This window comes from Aristolochia californica, unplaced genomic scaffold, assembly GCF_029961685.1.
Source record: "Aristolochia californica isolate CCGP_79_NKW_82.1479 unplaced genomic scaffold, dmAriCali1.0.hap1 SCAF_11, whole genome shotgun sequence".
Lineage (NCBI taxonomy): Eukaryota > Viridiplantae > Streptophyta > Magnoliopsida > Piperales > Aristolochiaceae > Aristolochia > Aristolochia californica.
Genome location: NW_027181782.1, coordinates 2,123,331 through 2,137,354, shown reverse-complemented (window position 1 = coordinate 2,137,354; position 14,024 = coordinate 2,123,331). Strand labels below are relative to the sequence as shown.

At 39.7% G+C, this 14,024-nt stretch overlaps 2 protein-coding genes and 1 long non-coding RNA gene across 3 annotated transcripts; 1 reads left to right on the top strand and 2 right to left on the bottom strand.

Moving 5' to 3' along the window:
• The first annotated feature begins 1,669 nt into the window (after positions 1–1,669).
• Positions 1,670–2,696, top strand: LOC137943491 (uncharacterized). The gene is made up of 3 exons (XR_011110754.1): positions 1,670–1,699; positions 1,797–1,898; positions 1,997–2,696. It is a non-coding gene; the product is annotated as an uncharacterized lncRNA (long non-coding RNA).
• Positions 2,697–6,105: 3,409 nt separating this feature from the next.
• LOC137944365 (UPF0481 protein At3g47200-like) lies at positions 6,106–7,964 on the bottom strand. The gene has a single exon (XM_068790026.1). The coding sequence runs from the start codon at positions 7,955–7,957 to the stop codon at positions 6,404–6,406; it is 1,554 nt and encodes a 517-aa protein (XP_068646127.1). The 5' UTR covers positions 7,958–7,964; the 3' UTR covers positions 6,106–6,403.
• Positions 7,965–12,524: 4,560 nt separating this feature from the next.
• LOC137944816 (uncharacterized) lies at positions 12,525–13,745 on the bottom strand. The gene has a single exon (XM_068790577.1). It carries the CDS (start codon positions 13,637–13,639, stop codon positions 12,683–12,685), a length of 957 nt encoding a protein of 318 aa, XP_068646678.1. The 5' UTR covers positions 13,640–13,745; the 3' UTR covers positions 12,525–12,682.
• Between the last annotated feature and the right edge of the window lie 279 nt (positions 13,746–14,024).

The window sequence follows — 14,024 nt, the reverse complement described above, 5'->3', positions numbered from 1 at the left end:
TTAACATATACGTGACGATCTCTTGAACAACGAAAAACTCATATTAATAAATATAAAGATGGTGAGATTTAGGACGCGTTTAATGAACCCTATTTTGTTACACCAACTTGAATTTTTTTATTGTAATTCCTGAACTATCTAAGCTAAAGTTTGACTAAACATTTTACATATTATGTATAATCATATGAATTATTACTTATTTTGTAGTTAGGCTTTCATTGAATTATTTGTTGTGTATTATATTTGGAATTGTTACATGTTATTACTCCCATCATTTGTTTCATATTATGCTTTGTATTAGTTTCATTTTTCAAAAAATTAAATTCATATTATTTTCTCTTTTTGTTCATACAAATTATTATGCTCTTTATATGCTTGTCTTATTTTTTGAATTGTTATTCATATTATTGTTAAAATTAGACTCTGTCAAACTTAAGGTCCTATGACTCTTTCTTCAATCACCCAACCTAGTAATCAATGCAATAAAAGAAAAATTGACACCGTTGTAATTCATCTTGCCGCACATAAACATTATTCCATTAGATCCCCCCTCCTTCATGATGGAAAATTATTTCCTCGCCACACGGACACCATTCCATAGCACTTTAATATATCAAGATATAACGGATAATATACACAAGTGAAAGTAAAACATGTTATAATAAATCATAAACAAAGTAAAAACAAGTAAACAACATATATGGCCTTATGGTTTGGGCTTAAGGTTTAGGCTTCAGAGTTTAGGTTTTTTAACAATTTTTTAGGGTTTAGGGTTCAAAAAAATTACTGTAAGTATTTCAGGGTACGGGGTCTAACTTCAATACTAGGGTTGGGTGCGACCAATGTTGGCTAGACTTGAGTCCAAGCTCGGTTCCCTATTTATATTAAGGGGTTTTAACGTTTCCTAGGATACAACCTGTAGGGGCTTTAATGAGATTGTAGTCATGTTATTTCTCCAGAAGCGACCATTTGTGCCACCAAATGATAACAAATAGTAAAAAAGAAAAATTAACTAAATTTCCATTAGAAGAAGTTTCTTTTTTACTGATCTTCATGCTTTTCGGTTACCATCAATGAAAACCTCATAAAATTAATTTTGTTGTGTGTGCCCAACACCATAAAGCCATAAATATTTTTACTATAATACCATCTATTTTAAAAATTTTACATCTTTTAAAAATACAATCGTTAGGTTATCGAGGAGTTATAGGGTTTATACGTCTTTAGTGGTCCCCAAACACCATAAAGCCACTCACCAAAGTGAGGAGACGATGAGGGCCCCCTCCCAACATAGAGATCCTCTCCTAATGGGCCTATGGTAAGGGGAGACCTCCTCCTTCTGTCATTTCTCCATATTCAAATTTAGCTATGTTCATAAAGATGAAGATTGAATGTTCATATTTGGACTTATGGAATGGATGAAATCTGTATATGAAAATTTCCAGAATAAAAACAATCTCAAACAGCGCATTTGCTTTGTTAATTTGAATTCAAAAATGGAGACGTTAAAAGAATTCAGTTGCTAATAAATTGCAACCTTCCATTAAAAGGCGCTCATTAATGTAAATATCATGCGGGTGAACCTGGATGAAATCAGTGCCTCTTCATCTATTATAAATACCTGAACTTTGCTTCTCTTCTATGTCCATCGCAAGGTTCCTGCGCAAGCGTTTTCTTTTCCGATGCATTGCGATGTCTTGTAAACATCTTCTTTTCTTCCATGATTTTTTTTCGTTTGTGTTTCTTGCAGTTTTTTGTTTAAACAATCTTATGACTCTTTTTGTTCTTCGTTGTAGTCTCCAAAAACTCAACAGAAAACGAGGTGGTTTAGGGACGCCCAATGCGTACTTTGAACCTTCAACCAGATCAAGAAATCCTCATACCAGAAGAAGAGTCGGGTATTGTTTTACTGCCTAAATCTACCAAATTTAATTCTTTACATTCTTTTCTGCGTTCAAAACGTTTGAAGTTTAATCATTTTTTTTTTCGCTTGCAGGCACAGGATCTCTCTCTTTGGTGAAACCAGTGTTATAGAATCCCTTCTTCCCTTCGTTTTGGACCCCTCGTTTTGGTTATATTTTGGAGGGATCACCAAATGGGAAGGAAAACAAGCTGGTCACTCATCCAAGTCGGTGCAGAAGAAAGTACCTCAGAGAGGAGTCTACAGGCGCTCAGTGAGACACTGGGGTTACAGGAACGATGGAAGAAGATACTGAAACCAGTGATGCTCATTTCAAGATCGCCTCGCCTGTGTCCCCGCCGACTCCGCTAAACCATGCAGTTTTTTAACGGCTCTGGCCCAGCCAGATGTATGCTTCCCGATCACGTTCCTGTGGATCAGCTCCGTGCTGCTGCTCCGGAAGCATGGTTTGGGAACGACAACCTCATGGTCGCAACGGAATCAACGAGAGAGCTCTCTTCAATTCAGAAGATGCATTACTTCCGCAGATGAACCAGACAGCCAGATCGCACGTTCCGGTGGATCAGCTCCGTGCTGCTGCTCCGGAAGCAAGGTTTGGGAACGACAACCTCATGGTCGCAACGTAATCGACGAGAGAACTCACTTCAATTCAGAAGATGCATTTCTTCCGCAGATGAACCAGACAGCCAGATCGATAACTTTTTTAATTTAAAATTTTCGTCATTTTCTATTTAACCGGCGGTTGTACCGGATGCCGGACCGGTCATTTCACCGGCTGAGTCACTAACATTAGTGAAAGCTTCACTTATTGTTCTCTTTCCGTCAAAGACTAGCACTTGTCCATTTAATTTCTACTTCACAGCCGCCCCTTCGTCTCGCGAGGGGAGAGCAGGCAACATGTTTTGTTGAAACTGATAAAACTCCACGGTTAACTCTGTCGGCGAATCTCTGTTGAAGGGACTTGCTAACAATTATTTCAGAAGGATTAGAATGCCTTGGAGGGCAAGAAGGAGAAAAAGACCTACGTTGGCTAAAACCAAACGAAACTACCTGTAGCTCTGTCAACGGGTCACCGGCAGGCAGAGGTTACCCGACAGTTCATATCTGTGAATTCGTTTGTTTGTTGCAGAAGAAGAAGAAGATAAAGAGGACCAAAGGATCGTCGTCTGGTGGTTGCTATTTTATTCACTTCCCTCTGTGTAGCAGAGAGAGTACCCACTCACTAGTTTTTGATAAAACTTGTTATGAAAGCCCCATTTTTCCCCCAAAATCCTGCCTTCTCTTTCAGAAACCTAAAATTTCCCTAAAATCCCGCTGCTCATCCCTTCCCCAGTCGGCTGCCTTCAAATCTATTTCTGGCCATTCGTCCCCTCCCCATCCATGCCGCCAGGCCGGCCACCGTCGCCGTCCGTACCCGTACCTTCTAATTTCATTTTCTCCTTCGATCTTTCCCATCCCGAGCCGGTTGCTTTGGATCCTTCCGTCCTGTACCAGTTGCAGAGTTGCCGCCACCGCCATGCCAGTCCGCCGGAACCCTAACCAAATGTAATTTTTTTCTCATCCGCATCCATTTTTCATGCAGCCGCCACCATTTTGAACTCGGGCAGGGGATGGGCAGGGGCGTGGGGGCGGACACGGAGTTGGTTTCCCTATCCCATTCGGGTTGGGTTCGGGTTTTACATTTATAGTTCTTGTTCGGGCTTGAAGTTTATAGTTCTGGTTCGAGATTTAGGTTTCTCGTTCTGGTTCGAGATTTAGGTTTATCGTTCGGGTTCGAGTTTTAGGTTTGTAGTTCTGGATCTGGTTTTTGGTTTGTAATCCAGGTTCGGGTTTTTGGATTGAAATTCGGGTTAGGGTTTTAGATTTGTTGTTCTTGTTCGGGTTGGGGTTCAAGGTTTGAAATTCGGGTTCGGGTTTTTGGTTTGTAGTTCGGGTTCGGGTTTTTGATTTGAAATTCAGGTTTGGGTTTTGGGTTTGTAGTTCGGTTTGGGTTTTAGGTATGTTGTTCAGGTTCGGTTTGGTTTGTAGTTCGGGTTTAAGGTATGTATTTCGGGTTGGATTTTTGGTTTGTAGTTCGGATTCGGTTTTTGGTTTGTAGTTCAGGCTTGGGTTATTTACTTGTAGTTCTGGTTCGGTTTTTGGTTTGTAGGTTTTCAGTTTGTGGTTTGGGTCGAACTTTTGGTTTGTAATTCGAGTTTTTGGATTGATATTCGAGTTCTAGGTTTGTAGTTTGGGTTCGGATTTTTGGTTTGTTGTTTGGGTCGATTGAGTTTTGGGATTGTTGTTCGGGTTCAGGGTTTTGGTTTTTAGCTCGGTTTCGGGTTTTTGATTTATAATTCAAGTTCGGATTTTGATTCGGGTTTTTAGTTTTAGAGTTCAGGTTCGGGTTCAGATTCGGGTTTTGGTTTGTAGTTTGAGTTCGGGTTTTAGTTTTGTAGTTCGGGTTTGAGGTTTTTGGTTTGTAGTTTGGGTTCGGGTTTTGGTTTGTAATTAGTTCAAGTTTAGATTTTGATTCGGGTATTTGGTTTATAGTTCAGGTTTCGGGTTCGGATTCGGGTTTTGGTTTGTAGTTTGAGTTCGGGTTTTAGTTTTGTAGTTCGGATTCAGGTTTGAGGTTTTTGGTTTATAGTTTAGGTTCGGGTTTTGGTTTGTAATTCGGATTCAAGTTTTATTTTTGTTGTTCGGGTTTGGGTTCTAGGTTTGAAGTTCAGGTTCGGGTTCTAGGTTTGTAGTTCGGACTGGATTTTTGGTTAGTAATACGGGTTCGGGTTTAGGTTTGTATTTCGGGTTTGGGTATTAGGTTTGTAGTTCGGGTTCGGGTTTTCTTTTGTAGTTCAGGTTCAAGTTTTTCATTTGTAGTTCGGATCGGGTTTTTGGTATTAGTTCGGGCTCGGGTTTTCGTTTGTAGTTCAGGTTCAAGTTTTTCATTTGTAGTTCGGATCGGGTTTTTCATTAGTAGTACGGGTTCGACTTTTAGGTGTTCGGGTTTAAGGTTTGTAGTTTGGGTTTATAGTATGTAGTTCGGGCCCGATTTTTTGTTTGTAGTTCAGGTTCAGTTTTTTATTTGTAGTTTGGGTTTGGTTATTGGTTTGTAGTTCGGGTTTTCTGTATGAAGTTCAGGTCGGCTTTTTGGTTTGTAGTTCTGGTTTTTGGATTGGTGTTTGGGTTCAAGGTTTGTAGTTCGGGTTAGGATTTTAGGATTGTGGTCCTGGTTTGGGTTTTTGGTTTTGTAGTTCGGGTTCAAGTTTTTGGTTTGTAGTTTTGGTTCGGGTTTTGGTTTGAAGTTTGGGTTCAGGTTCGGGTATTAGGTTTGTAGTTCGGGTTTGGGTTTTAGGTTTGTAGTTCGGGTTTGGGTTTTAGGTTTGTAGTTCGGGTTCGGGTTTTTGGTTTGTAGTTCTAGATCAGGTTTTTGGTGGTTAGTTTGGTTCAGGTTTAAGGTATGTAGTTCGTGTTTGGGTTTTAGGTTTGTAGTTTTGGATTGGGTTTTTTATTTGTAGTCTAGGTTCAGGTTTTTTATTTGTAGTCCAATTTCGGGTTTTTGGATTGTAGTTCTGGATTGGGTTTTTGATTTATAGTCCAGGTTCTGAGTTTTTGGATTGTTATTCAGGTTAGGGTTTTAGGTTTGTTGTTCGGGTTCGGGTTTAGGTTTGTAGTTTATGTCGGGTTTTTGGTTTGTAGTTTGGGCTTGGGTTTTTAGGTTTATAGTTCGGGTTCGGTTTTAAGGTTTGTAGTTCGGGTTTTTGGTTTGTAGTTCGGGTTTTTGGTTTGCAGTTCGTGTTTGGTTTTTTGGTTTGTAGTTGGGTTCAGGTTTTTGGTTTGTAGTTCAGGTTCAGGTTTTTTTATTGTAGTTCAGGTTAAGGTTATTGGTTTATCTTTCGGGTAGGAGTTCTTATTTCGGGTTTTTTGTTGAATGTTCAGGTTTGAGTTCTTATTGTTCGGGTCGAGTTTTTAGTTTGTAGTTCAGGTTTGGGTTTTAGGTTAATAGTTTGGCTTAGAGGAAGATGAGAGTTCCGTTACTCCCAGTTGGAGAAGAGTTGAGGGAGCCTGTTTTGGTCCTAAAACAAAACATTTAGGTCCAAACTCGATTCGACTCATCATCTCCTTCACTGCAACCTTTTAGACAAACCACTCTGCAATAGGCCACACTCCCCAATGCAAATATCAAGCATAAAATTTCACTAAATTCGCTCCCCTTTACAACCCATTAAAACTTACAAGAGATCACCATCAGAAGAATGTTTTCGCAGTTCTAGGAGCGAACTATATCATACTTTCATACAGTATCAAAACATTTCCAGAGTCTACAAAATCCCCCACTGTGTCTTCTTTCTCCCGTGCAATAGAGACTAGATTTTAAGCAATTTCATTTCGTATGAACACTTGATGGAGAAGAACACTTGATGGAGAAGAGCCCTGACGAATCAGTTAATCAAAATACTAGTAGCAGGTGCCTTTTCTTTTTATTCAGTAAGGAGATGTAGACTACGGTTTCATGGTGTATATGGTTTGAAGAAGGGTGAGCACAAACAACCCAGATGCTGCTAAAAATGACATCCACGACCAAGGGCTTCCAAAATAATCGCGGAACAACATAGCCTCCCATTGATGCCAATCAGTGTTATAGTACCTAATTACATCCTCTGTCACCTGAGAAAACCAGCCACTATCTAATGGGATGATGACTCCCTTGCACATTCGGTTGAAGAGCTCTGCAACTTCCTCATTGCTCCCCAGCCCGTGCTCGAGAATCCCCTCCTTGTGCAGCACCTCAACGTCCTTTGATGTGTTCACTAGATAATCCATGAAGACTGCGTAGACCGTGAAGTTTGTCCCATTTGCAGGACAACTCTGTTCAAACGCGATAAGGTTTCGAAACAGGGTATTGATTGAGTCTTCAACGAACAAATGGGGAATGTCCATCTTTCCCTTGCTGAATTTAATGTCCAGTGCACTTTCCCCTTGTTTTTTCTTGAACTTAACACCTGCTTCTTGGAGTCTTTTTGCAGACGGGACTGTTTTCAGGGGATTCGGCGTGACATTTTTGGGTTTGTTAAAGATTGGGATGAGCGGGCAGGAGGAGAGTGATTTTTTATCCTTGATGACATCAGAGACTTTTTGCCATGGATTTGTCAAAGAAAAGGATTGCCCATGTGAGGGGAATTTCACGTTCATGGCTGCAGGGGATGCGAATGAAGAACTTTCCCGTTTGTTGCAGATTGGAATGGAGGGGCAAGAGGACTTGGCTACGAAAATTTTCTTCAGCAGAGAATTGATCAAAGAAACTGTATTATGGGATGGATCCGGACACAGAGACGGTGGTGGTGGGAGGAGATATGAGTGGACTAGATGAAGCAGATGATGGGTTCTCTCCATCTCCACCAAACGGCTGTTGCAACGGATGAAATAATCAGAATTACGGAAGAAGTTCATTGCCAGAGTCTCTAAAGAAGGAGAAGATGGTGATGGTGATGATGATGAGTACGAGCTGAAGCTGTAAATGCGACGAAGGACGACGAAAGGGAGTTGGTTCTCAGTGAGAAGAACATCTCTGGCAACGTACTGAAGGACCCAATCGATGCCATAGATTGGATCCGTATTATAGAACTTCTTCTCATCGAGTTTCAGAAACAACTCGATTAAAAAGCACCCATCAAGAACCATCATTTCTGCAAACTCGCAACTCCCCATAGGAATATGTTCCGAATAGAAACTCCAAGCTTCTTCCTCCATTTTCTTAACTTCATCGAGGAAATACTCCAGGCTGAGGGACTTGTTCCGAGAGAGGAATTCATGAAGATACTGCCACTTGTGCTTCTCCATCCCCTGTAGTTTCTTCTTCCTCCGGTGGTAAGGTCCAATTGAGACTATCTCTGGTTCGTAGGCCTGTCGATCACTTCTTCGGATAGTTTCAGGGACCCTGTAAATGGTGGGTAAAGCTGGAGATTGAACTTTGTAGTCTAGCTTGTAGAGTTTCCTTCTCACAGAGGTCATCCATGCCTCTGTATCTGCTCCTCTTGCCATCCTTTCAGCGCTCATAAATTGTTTTGTCTCATCGAGCTGGGGAAGGAGAAGACTATATCAGTTTTTATACAAATATCTTATTAACTTGACTAAGGTAATATGTCTATTCTACATTTATATAAATGAGAAGGGAGGTGGAGCCCTCTTCACCCACCAAGGTAGAGTTTTTCTCATGATCTTTAAAAAAGATATCAATAATAAGGGAGGGGCCCTTCCTCCACTCCACATGGAGATAGAGAAGATTCCACCTTTTTTTTTCTAATCCATTTTGCGAGTAAGGACGAGGATCCGAGTTTCCACCGTGATAGGCGGTGGCATAGCTTGACTCGTATGAAAAGACGAAACAAAGCAGGCTTTCTTTCCCAACTACCAGAATAATGTATATAAAAACAAGGTTAAGTGGAAAAATGCCTCTCACTAGTAAAAACTTTAAGCTGTCAATCTAATTGATTTAAATTGACCCTTTTCATGTCAACATAAATAAACAATGTTCAATCTCAAGTTGCAGAAAAATTTACTTGACTAAGGTGATATGTCTATTCTACATTTATATAAAAGAAAAGGGAGGTGGAGCCCTCTTCACCCACCAAGGTAGTGTTTTTCTCATGATCTTTAAAAAAAGATCAATAATAAAGGAGGGGCCCTTCCTCCACTCCACATGGAGACAGAGAAGATTCCACCTTTTTTTTTCTAATCCATTTTGCGAGTAAGGGCGAGGATCGGAGTTTCCACCGTGATAGGTGGTGGCATAGTTTGACTCTTATTAAAAGACGAAACGAATCAGGCTTTCTTTCCCAACTACCAGAATAATGTATATAAAAACAAGGTTAAGTGGTAAAATGCCTCTCACTAGTAAAAACTTTTAAGTTGTCAATCTAATTGATTTAAATTGACCCTTTTCATGTCAACATAAAATAAACAATGTTCAATCTCAAGTTGCAAAAAAATTAACTTGACTAAGGGGGGGTTAGTCAACTTGAAGGACGAGATGATCTTCATCCGCATAACTCCCTTCAACACTTGAAGTCGTTAGTGGAGCGCAGATGAAGCTTCATCTCGATGCAAGGGATGAAGGAGTCCTTCTTCTCCACGGTTTAATTTGGATCATCTGGAAGAAGCCCTTGTTTGATCTTCTTTGAATTGAAGGATGGGCGACACTGGTTTTTTTCCCTCTCTCTCCTCGCACCCCCCCCTCCCCCTCGCGCGTCGTCATTTCTCATTTTTTCTTCCTCTCTCCCGCACTCCCTCTCTCGTCTCCCTGCGCCCCCGACATTCTGCTGCCATAAAATCGATCGGATTTTCTTCTCCGGCCACCGTCTCCGCTCCCTCTAGTCTCCGGCCTCATCTCTCGGTTTTCTCTCGGCCTCACCCTCTCTCTCACAACCCCTCTCTCGTCTCCGTGACTCCCTCTCTTCTCTCAGACTCGCTCTCTCTCGCTTCTCTCTCTCTTATCCCTCCCGATCTCCCTTTCTTCTTTGTCTTCTCCCTCTCTTCTCCCTTTCGGCCTCCCACTTCCTTCTCTCTCTGGCTATTCTCCTTTCCCCCGAAAATACCTTCTGATTTCGTTCGATTTCCCCATTTCCATTTCGATGTTCTTCGATTTTGGACATTTGGGCACCAATTGCTTAATTTCTACTTCAATTAGGCATCGATTTCCCCATTCGGCATCGATTTCACCCTTCGGCTTTGGTTTTCCCCAAATTTCAGAAGGTATGCCTAAACCCTAATTTTTTTTCATTAAATTAGTGTTTTATTTGATTTAAATTTATTTTCAATGCCTAATTGGGGGTTATTTGTGCATAATTGTGGGATTTAGGGTTATGGTTTAGGATCTAAATTCTTGATTCGTGTTAGGGATTATTTTTAGGGTTTGGTGCTCGGTATTTAAGGGTCCTGTAATTACGGTTTAGGGTTTATGGTTAAGGATTTAGGATATTTTAGGGATTAGGGTTTTTAAGGTTTAGGAGGTTTAGGGTTTTTAAGGTTTTGGGGGGTTTTGTGTTTTTAAGCTCTAGGGTTTTTTGGGTTTAGGGTCTGGAATTAGGGTGTAGGGTTTAGGGTTTAAGGCTTTTAAGGTATTAAGTTCTAGAATTAGTGTTTAGGGTTTAGAGTTTAGTAGGTGATAGGGTTTTGTGTTTTTAAGCTCTAGGGTTTTTTGGGTTTAGGGCTTCTAAGGTTTAGGGTACTGTGTTATGGAATTAGTGTTTAAGGTTTAGAGTTTAGTAGGTGATAGGGTTTGACTTTTGGGTTTGATGGTTTATGGTTTAGGTTTTATTAGGGGTTTTTTAGTCCAATTCAAACAAGGTTGAGTCGCCTACAAAGGCGTCCATTAGCCAACGAAACCCGACCCCCATCACTGACGAGGTACAGTTCGTAGTGACTGCGAAGTTATATGGGGCTCTACTAGGGGTGTTCAGTGAATTTGGACTTGATGTGTGTGTTTTCTCATTGTTTAGTGCATATGCAGTAGTAAAAATAGTTTAATTAATTTTGAAATATTTTAGAATGTTGTTGAGGATTTTTGAAGTGCTATGGAATGTTTTTGCCATGTGGTGAGGAGATTCGGGTGTTATACATATCCACCACATGGTATTTTCTTTTTTTTGTGGTTTCGATTTAACCCTTCGGCTTTGATTTTTCTCAAATTTCATAAGGTAAGTCTAAACTCTATTTTTATTTTATTAATTTGGTGTTGTATTTGATTTGCCTTATAGACAACTACTTGTGAGTGATATATCCTACTTTTGATATTGTTGAGAACTTGTTGAGCAATGCCATTTCAACCATTGTTCTAAGATTTTGTTTTCCAATCTTATTTTTTTGGAGTAGGAGACTTTTGAGTCTAGAGGCTTGCTTGAGAATGTCTCATCAGGGCAATATTTATATCCCTATTCAGAATTTTTAGATTGTTAAAAGTAAACTAGTAAAGAATTGGCCCTTTTTTTTCTACGATAATCACGGATTTATTCTGGATGTTCTTACTTGCATGTCAGGGCAATGCGAATGATGTAACAATTGCAATATTAAAGGAGTTGCCTCCTCTACAAGAGAAAGATCAATCAAGGGGAAGATTTGGAGATCAGTTCATAAGGGGAAATGGGCGAGGAACAACTAGTGTGAAAAAAACAATTAGTGTTTGTAAATTTATAATGGATTTATAGTTTTTATTTGGGCGATTGTAAATTGATAGTGATATTTCATTTAATTTTGTTGTGTTTGATTATTGTATGGAGTTTATTTATAATGTTATGCAGTGTATGGAGTGTTTAGACTATTTTATGGAGTGTATATAAACAATTCCATGGAGTATTTATGGAATGTATAAACAATTTTATGGAGTATTTATGGAGTGTTAGTGTAGGTATTATGTATATTGATTATGCCCAATTTTAAGTAGAGGTCTTGCCGAATTTTATACAGGTATTATATCCATAGATTATGCTCAATTTTAAGAAGAGGTTATGCCCAATCTTATACATGTATTATATATATAGGTTATGCCTAATTTTATGTAGAGGTCATATCCAATTTTATGTAAAATGTATACAGACAGCAACGATTGCGATGGTCTTGAGGATGTGGGTAGCCAAGTAACATGCTTTCGGAGGCAGAGTGCATTAGAATCCACAAGAGCCGCACAATTTCGAGATGCCATATCGACTTCCATGTGGAACGATAAATGATGGTTGTATCTTATTACTTTTGAACATGCGTTGTTTATATGTACTAAACTTGTAACTTGATGATTTTAATATTAAAGGCATGAACTCGTTATTAGAATAATCTTTTTTTTAGGTTATTAATAAAGTTGTATATGTATTTATTTATTATTTTTGTCCAATTTTATTACTATATTAAACTTCATATTTAAGTCTCTCGTAAATAAAATATAATTAAAGTATGCATTTGATTAATTAATTACTTTTAATTTTGTCAAAATATATTATTAATTAATACCATGTAAAAAATCTATCTTATGTTATTAATATAATACTTTTTTATTTATTAATCATATTTATTTTTTATTTACTCTATTGTATTAGTGATTTAATAGTGGTAATTAAAATATTGTTAACTCAAACACTTGGTTTAATTAACTTATTTTTATAATTAATAAAATCAATGGTTTTAAATTTCGAAGATGAAGTTGTCCACACTAACACCCATTTCGAAGATGAAGATCGTGTAGATGCATAAGATGAAGATGAAGATGAATATCAAATTTTTATTTTGTTGACTAACCCCCTAAGGTGATATGTCTATTCTACATTTATATAAAAGAAAAGGGAGGTGGAGTCCTCTTCACCTACCAAGGTAGTGTCTTTCTCATGATCTTTAAAAAAAGATCAATAATAAAGGAGGGGCCCTTCTTCCACTCCACATGGAGACAGAGAAGATTCCACCTTTGTTTCTCTAATCCTTTTTGCGAGTAAGGGCGAGGATCGGAGTTTCCACCGTGATAGGTGGTGGCATAGCCTGACTCTCGTGTTCTAGGGTATAATCCATGGATAACTTGATTTGAAAAGAAAAAGAAGATGAAAAAGATAAGGCAAGAACACTAGTTAAGGAGAGCATATTTAGATATAAGTGAGGCATGGATGCCTTGATACATAAAAATAAAATAAGAAATTTTAAATTAACTATTAATTATAGCTTAAACTACTCATTTTTTAGTAATTACAAAGAATATCACTCCAACTACTACTCCAATAGCACAAATTTCAGGTGCTAACCGATACATTACATCTTAGATCGAAGCTTCCTCTGCAACCACTTCCACCGCTCCGACGCATTCAAAGCAAGAAAGATCTTCGCTCTGTTCTCATTCTCCAGTATATCGCAGCCACGAAAGAACTCTTCCTCCAATTTTGACACTTCCCTGAGAGCCGCTATCCATTTCCCGCTCAATCCAAGGCCTTCATCTCCGTGTTTCTTTTCCCCGGTAACTTCAGTCTGTAAGCTGTAGTTACCATCCACTGCACTGTCGGCACCGGTGATCTGCCTCTTCGCCGGACGTGTTTGGTTTAGTGAATCATCTAATGGTCGTTTGCCAGAGTGGGCTTGACCCCTTTGATCAGATTGTGACGGGTGCTCTGTGTTATCAACAGTAACAATAGACTTCTGCTGATCAACCAGGTATTCCGGAGCGAACATCAGGTTCAAATCTCTGTACGCCTCCAAAAAAACAGGGTTCGCAATGATCCTGGCTTCATCTAGACTAAGCCCACTCCGATCGAGAATGGCCTTGATACGATCGTAACGAGTTTTCAACGTATGGTACCGATCTTTCAAATCATTGATGCAACATGGGACCGAGAATTTTCTACTTACGGATTCCGCCATAGCCTTCCATACGCCTTCCGTGAATCCAGCGTGTCCAGACTGGGGCGAGAACTTCCTTCCTGGGGTCTGGTACTTCAAGAGATTGATGAAGCATTCGTCCATGGAAGGCGTCCAAGTAACATCGTTGCCTGGTTTCCCGGCAACAGAACTCGGATCGGGCAAAAGTGCCAACTGGTGTGAAGAGGAAGTGTAACCTGTGGTGGAAGGCGATCGGGTGCCAGGGGAAGAGATGGAGGTGACGAGAGAGGTTGAAGATGAAGTAAGGGAAGGTGAGGAATACGCTGAGCCTTTGGGGGGTGTCTGAGAGGGTTTGGATGTTTGTCTTGCGGAGACTACAGGGCCACCGCCGGTCATCTCCACTGGTCGGATGGAACTCGGAAGCGACTTGACCTCCCTCTAAAGAGGAAAGAGCTATTTGCTCCCCTTGAGTTGCGGAGACGCGCAGGCATCCGGAGATGGTGAAAACTCCCAAACCTCTCCGTATCTCCACCGCAGCTATTTGTCCATCTAATGTTATTTTGTAGGGAGCTTTACCTAATTAGCCATTTTTTTAAACAAATATTAACAAAAATAATCAAGGCTGACATGACATTCAGCTTTGACCGCTTTATGTAGTTTCATGTCATTTCGTTGCCACATCAATACCGGATGGAATTAATAGCAACTCACATGTCATTTCGTTGCCACATCATCAGACATGTGTATGACATGTCATCATGACACATCATCAATGCATTGT

Bases quoted from the DNA above. Each gene is read 5' to 3' on its own strand.
- LOC137944365 (XM_068790026.1), bottom strand. From the start codon at position 7,957: ATGAGCGCTGAAAGGATGGCAAGAGGAGCAGATACAGAGGCATGGATG.
- LOC137944816 (XM_068790577.1), bottom strand. From the start codon at position 13,639: ATGACCGGCGGTGGCCCTGTAGTCTCCGCAAGACAAACATCCAAACCC.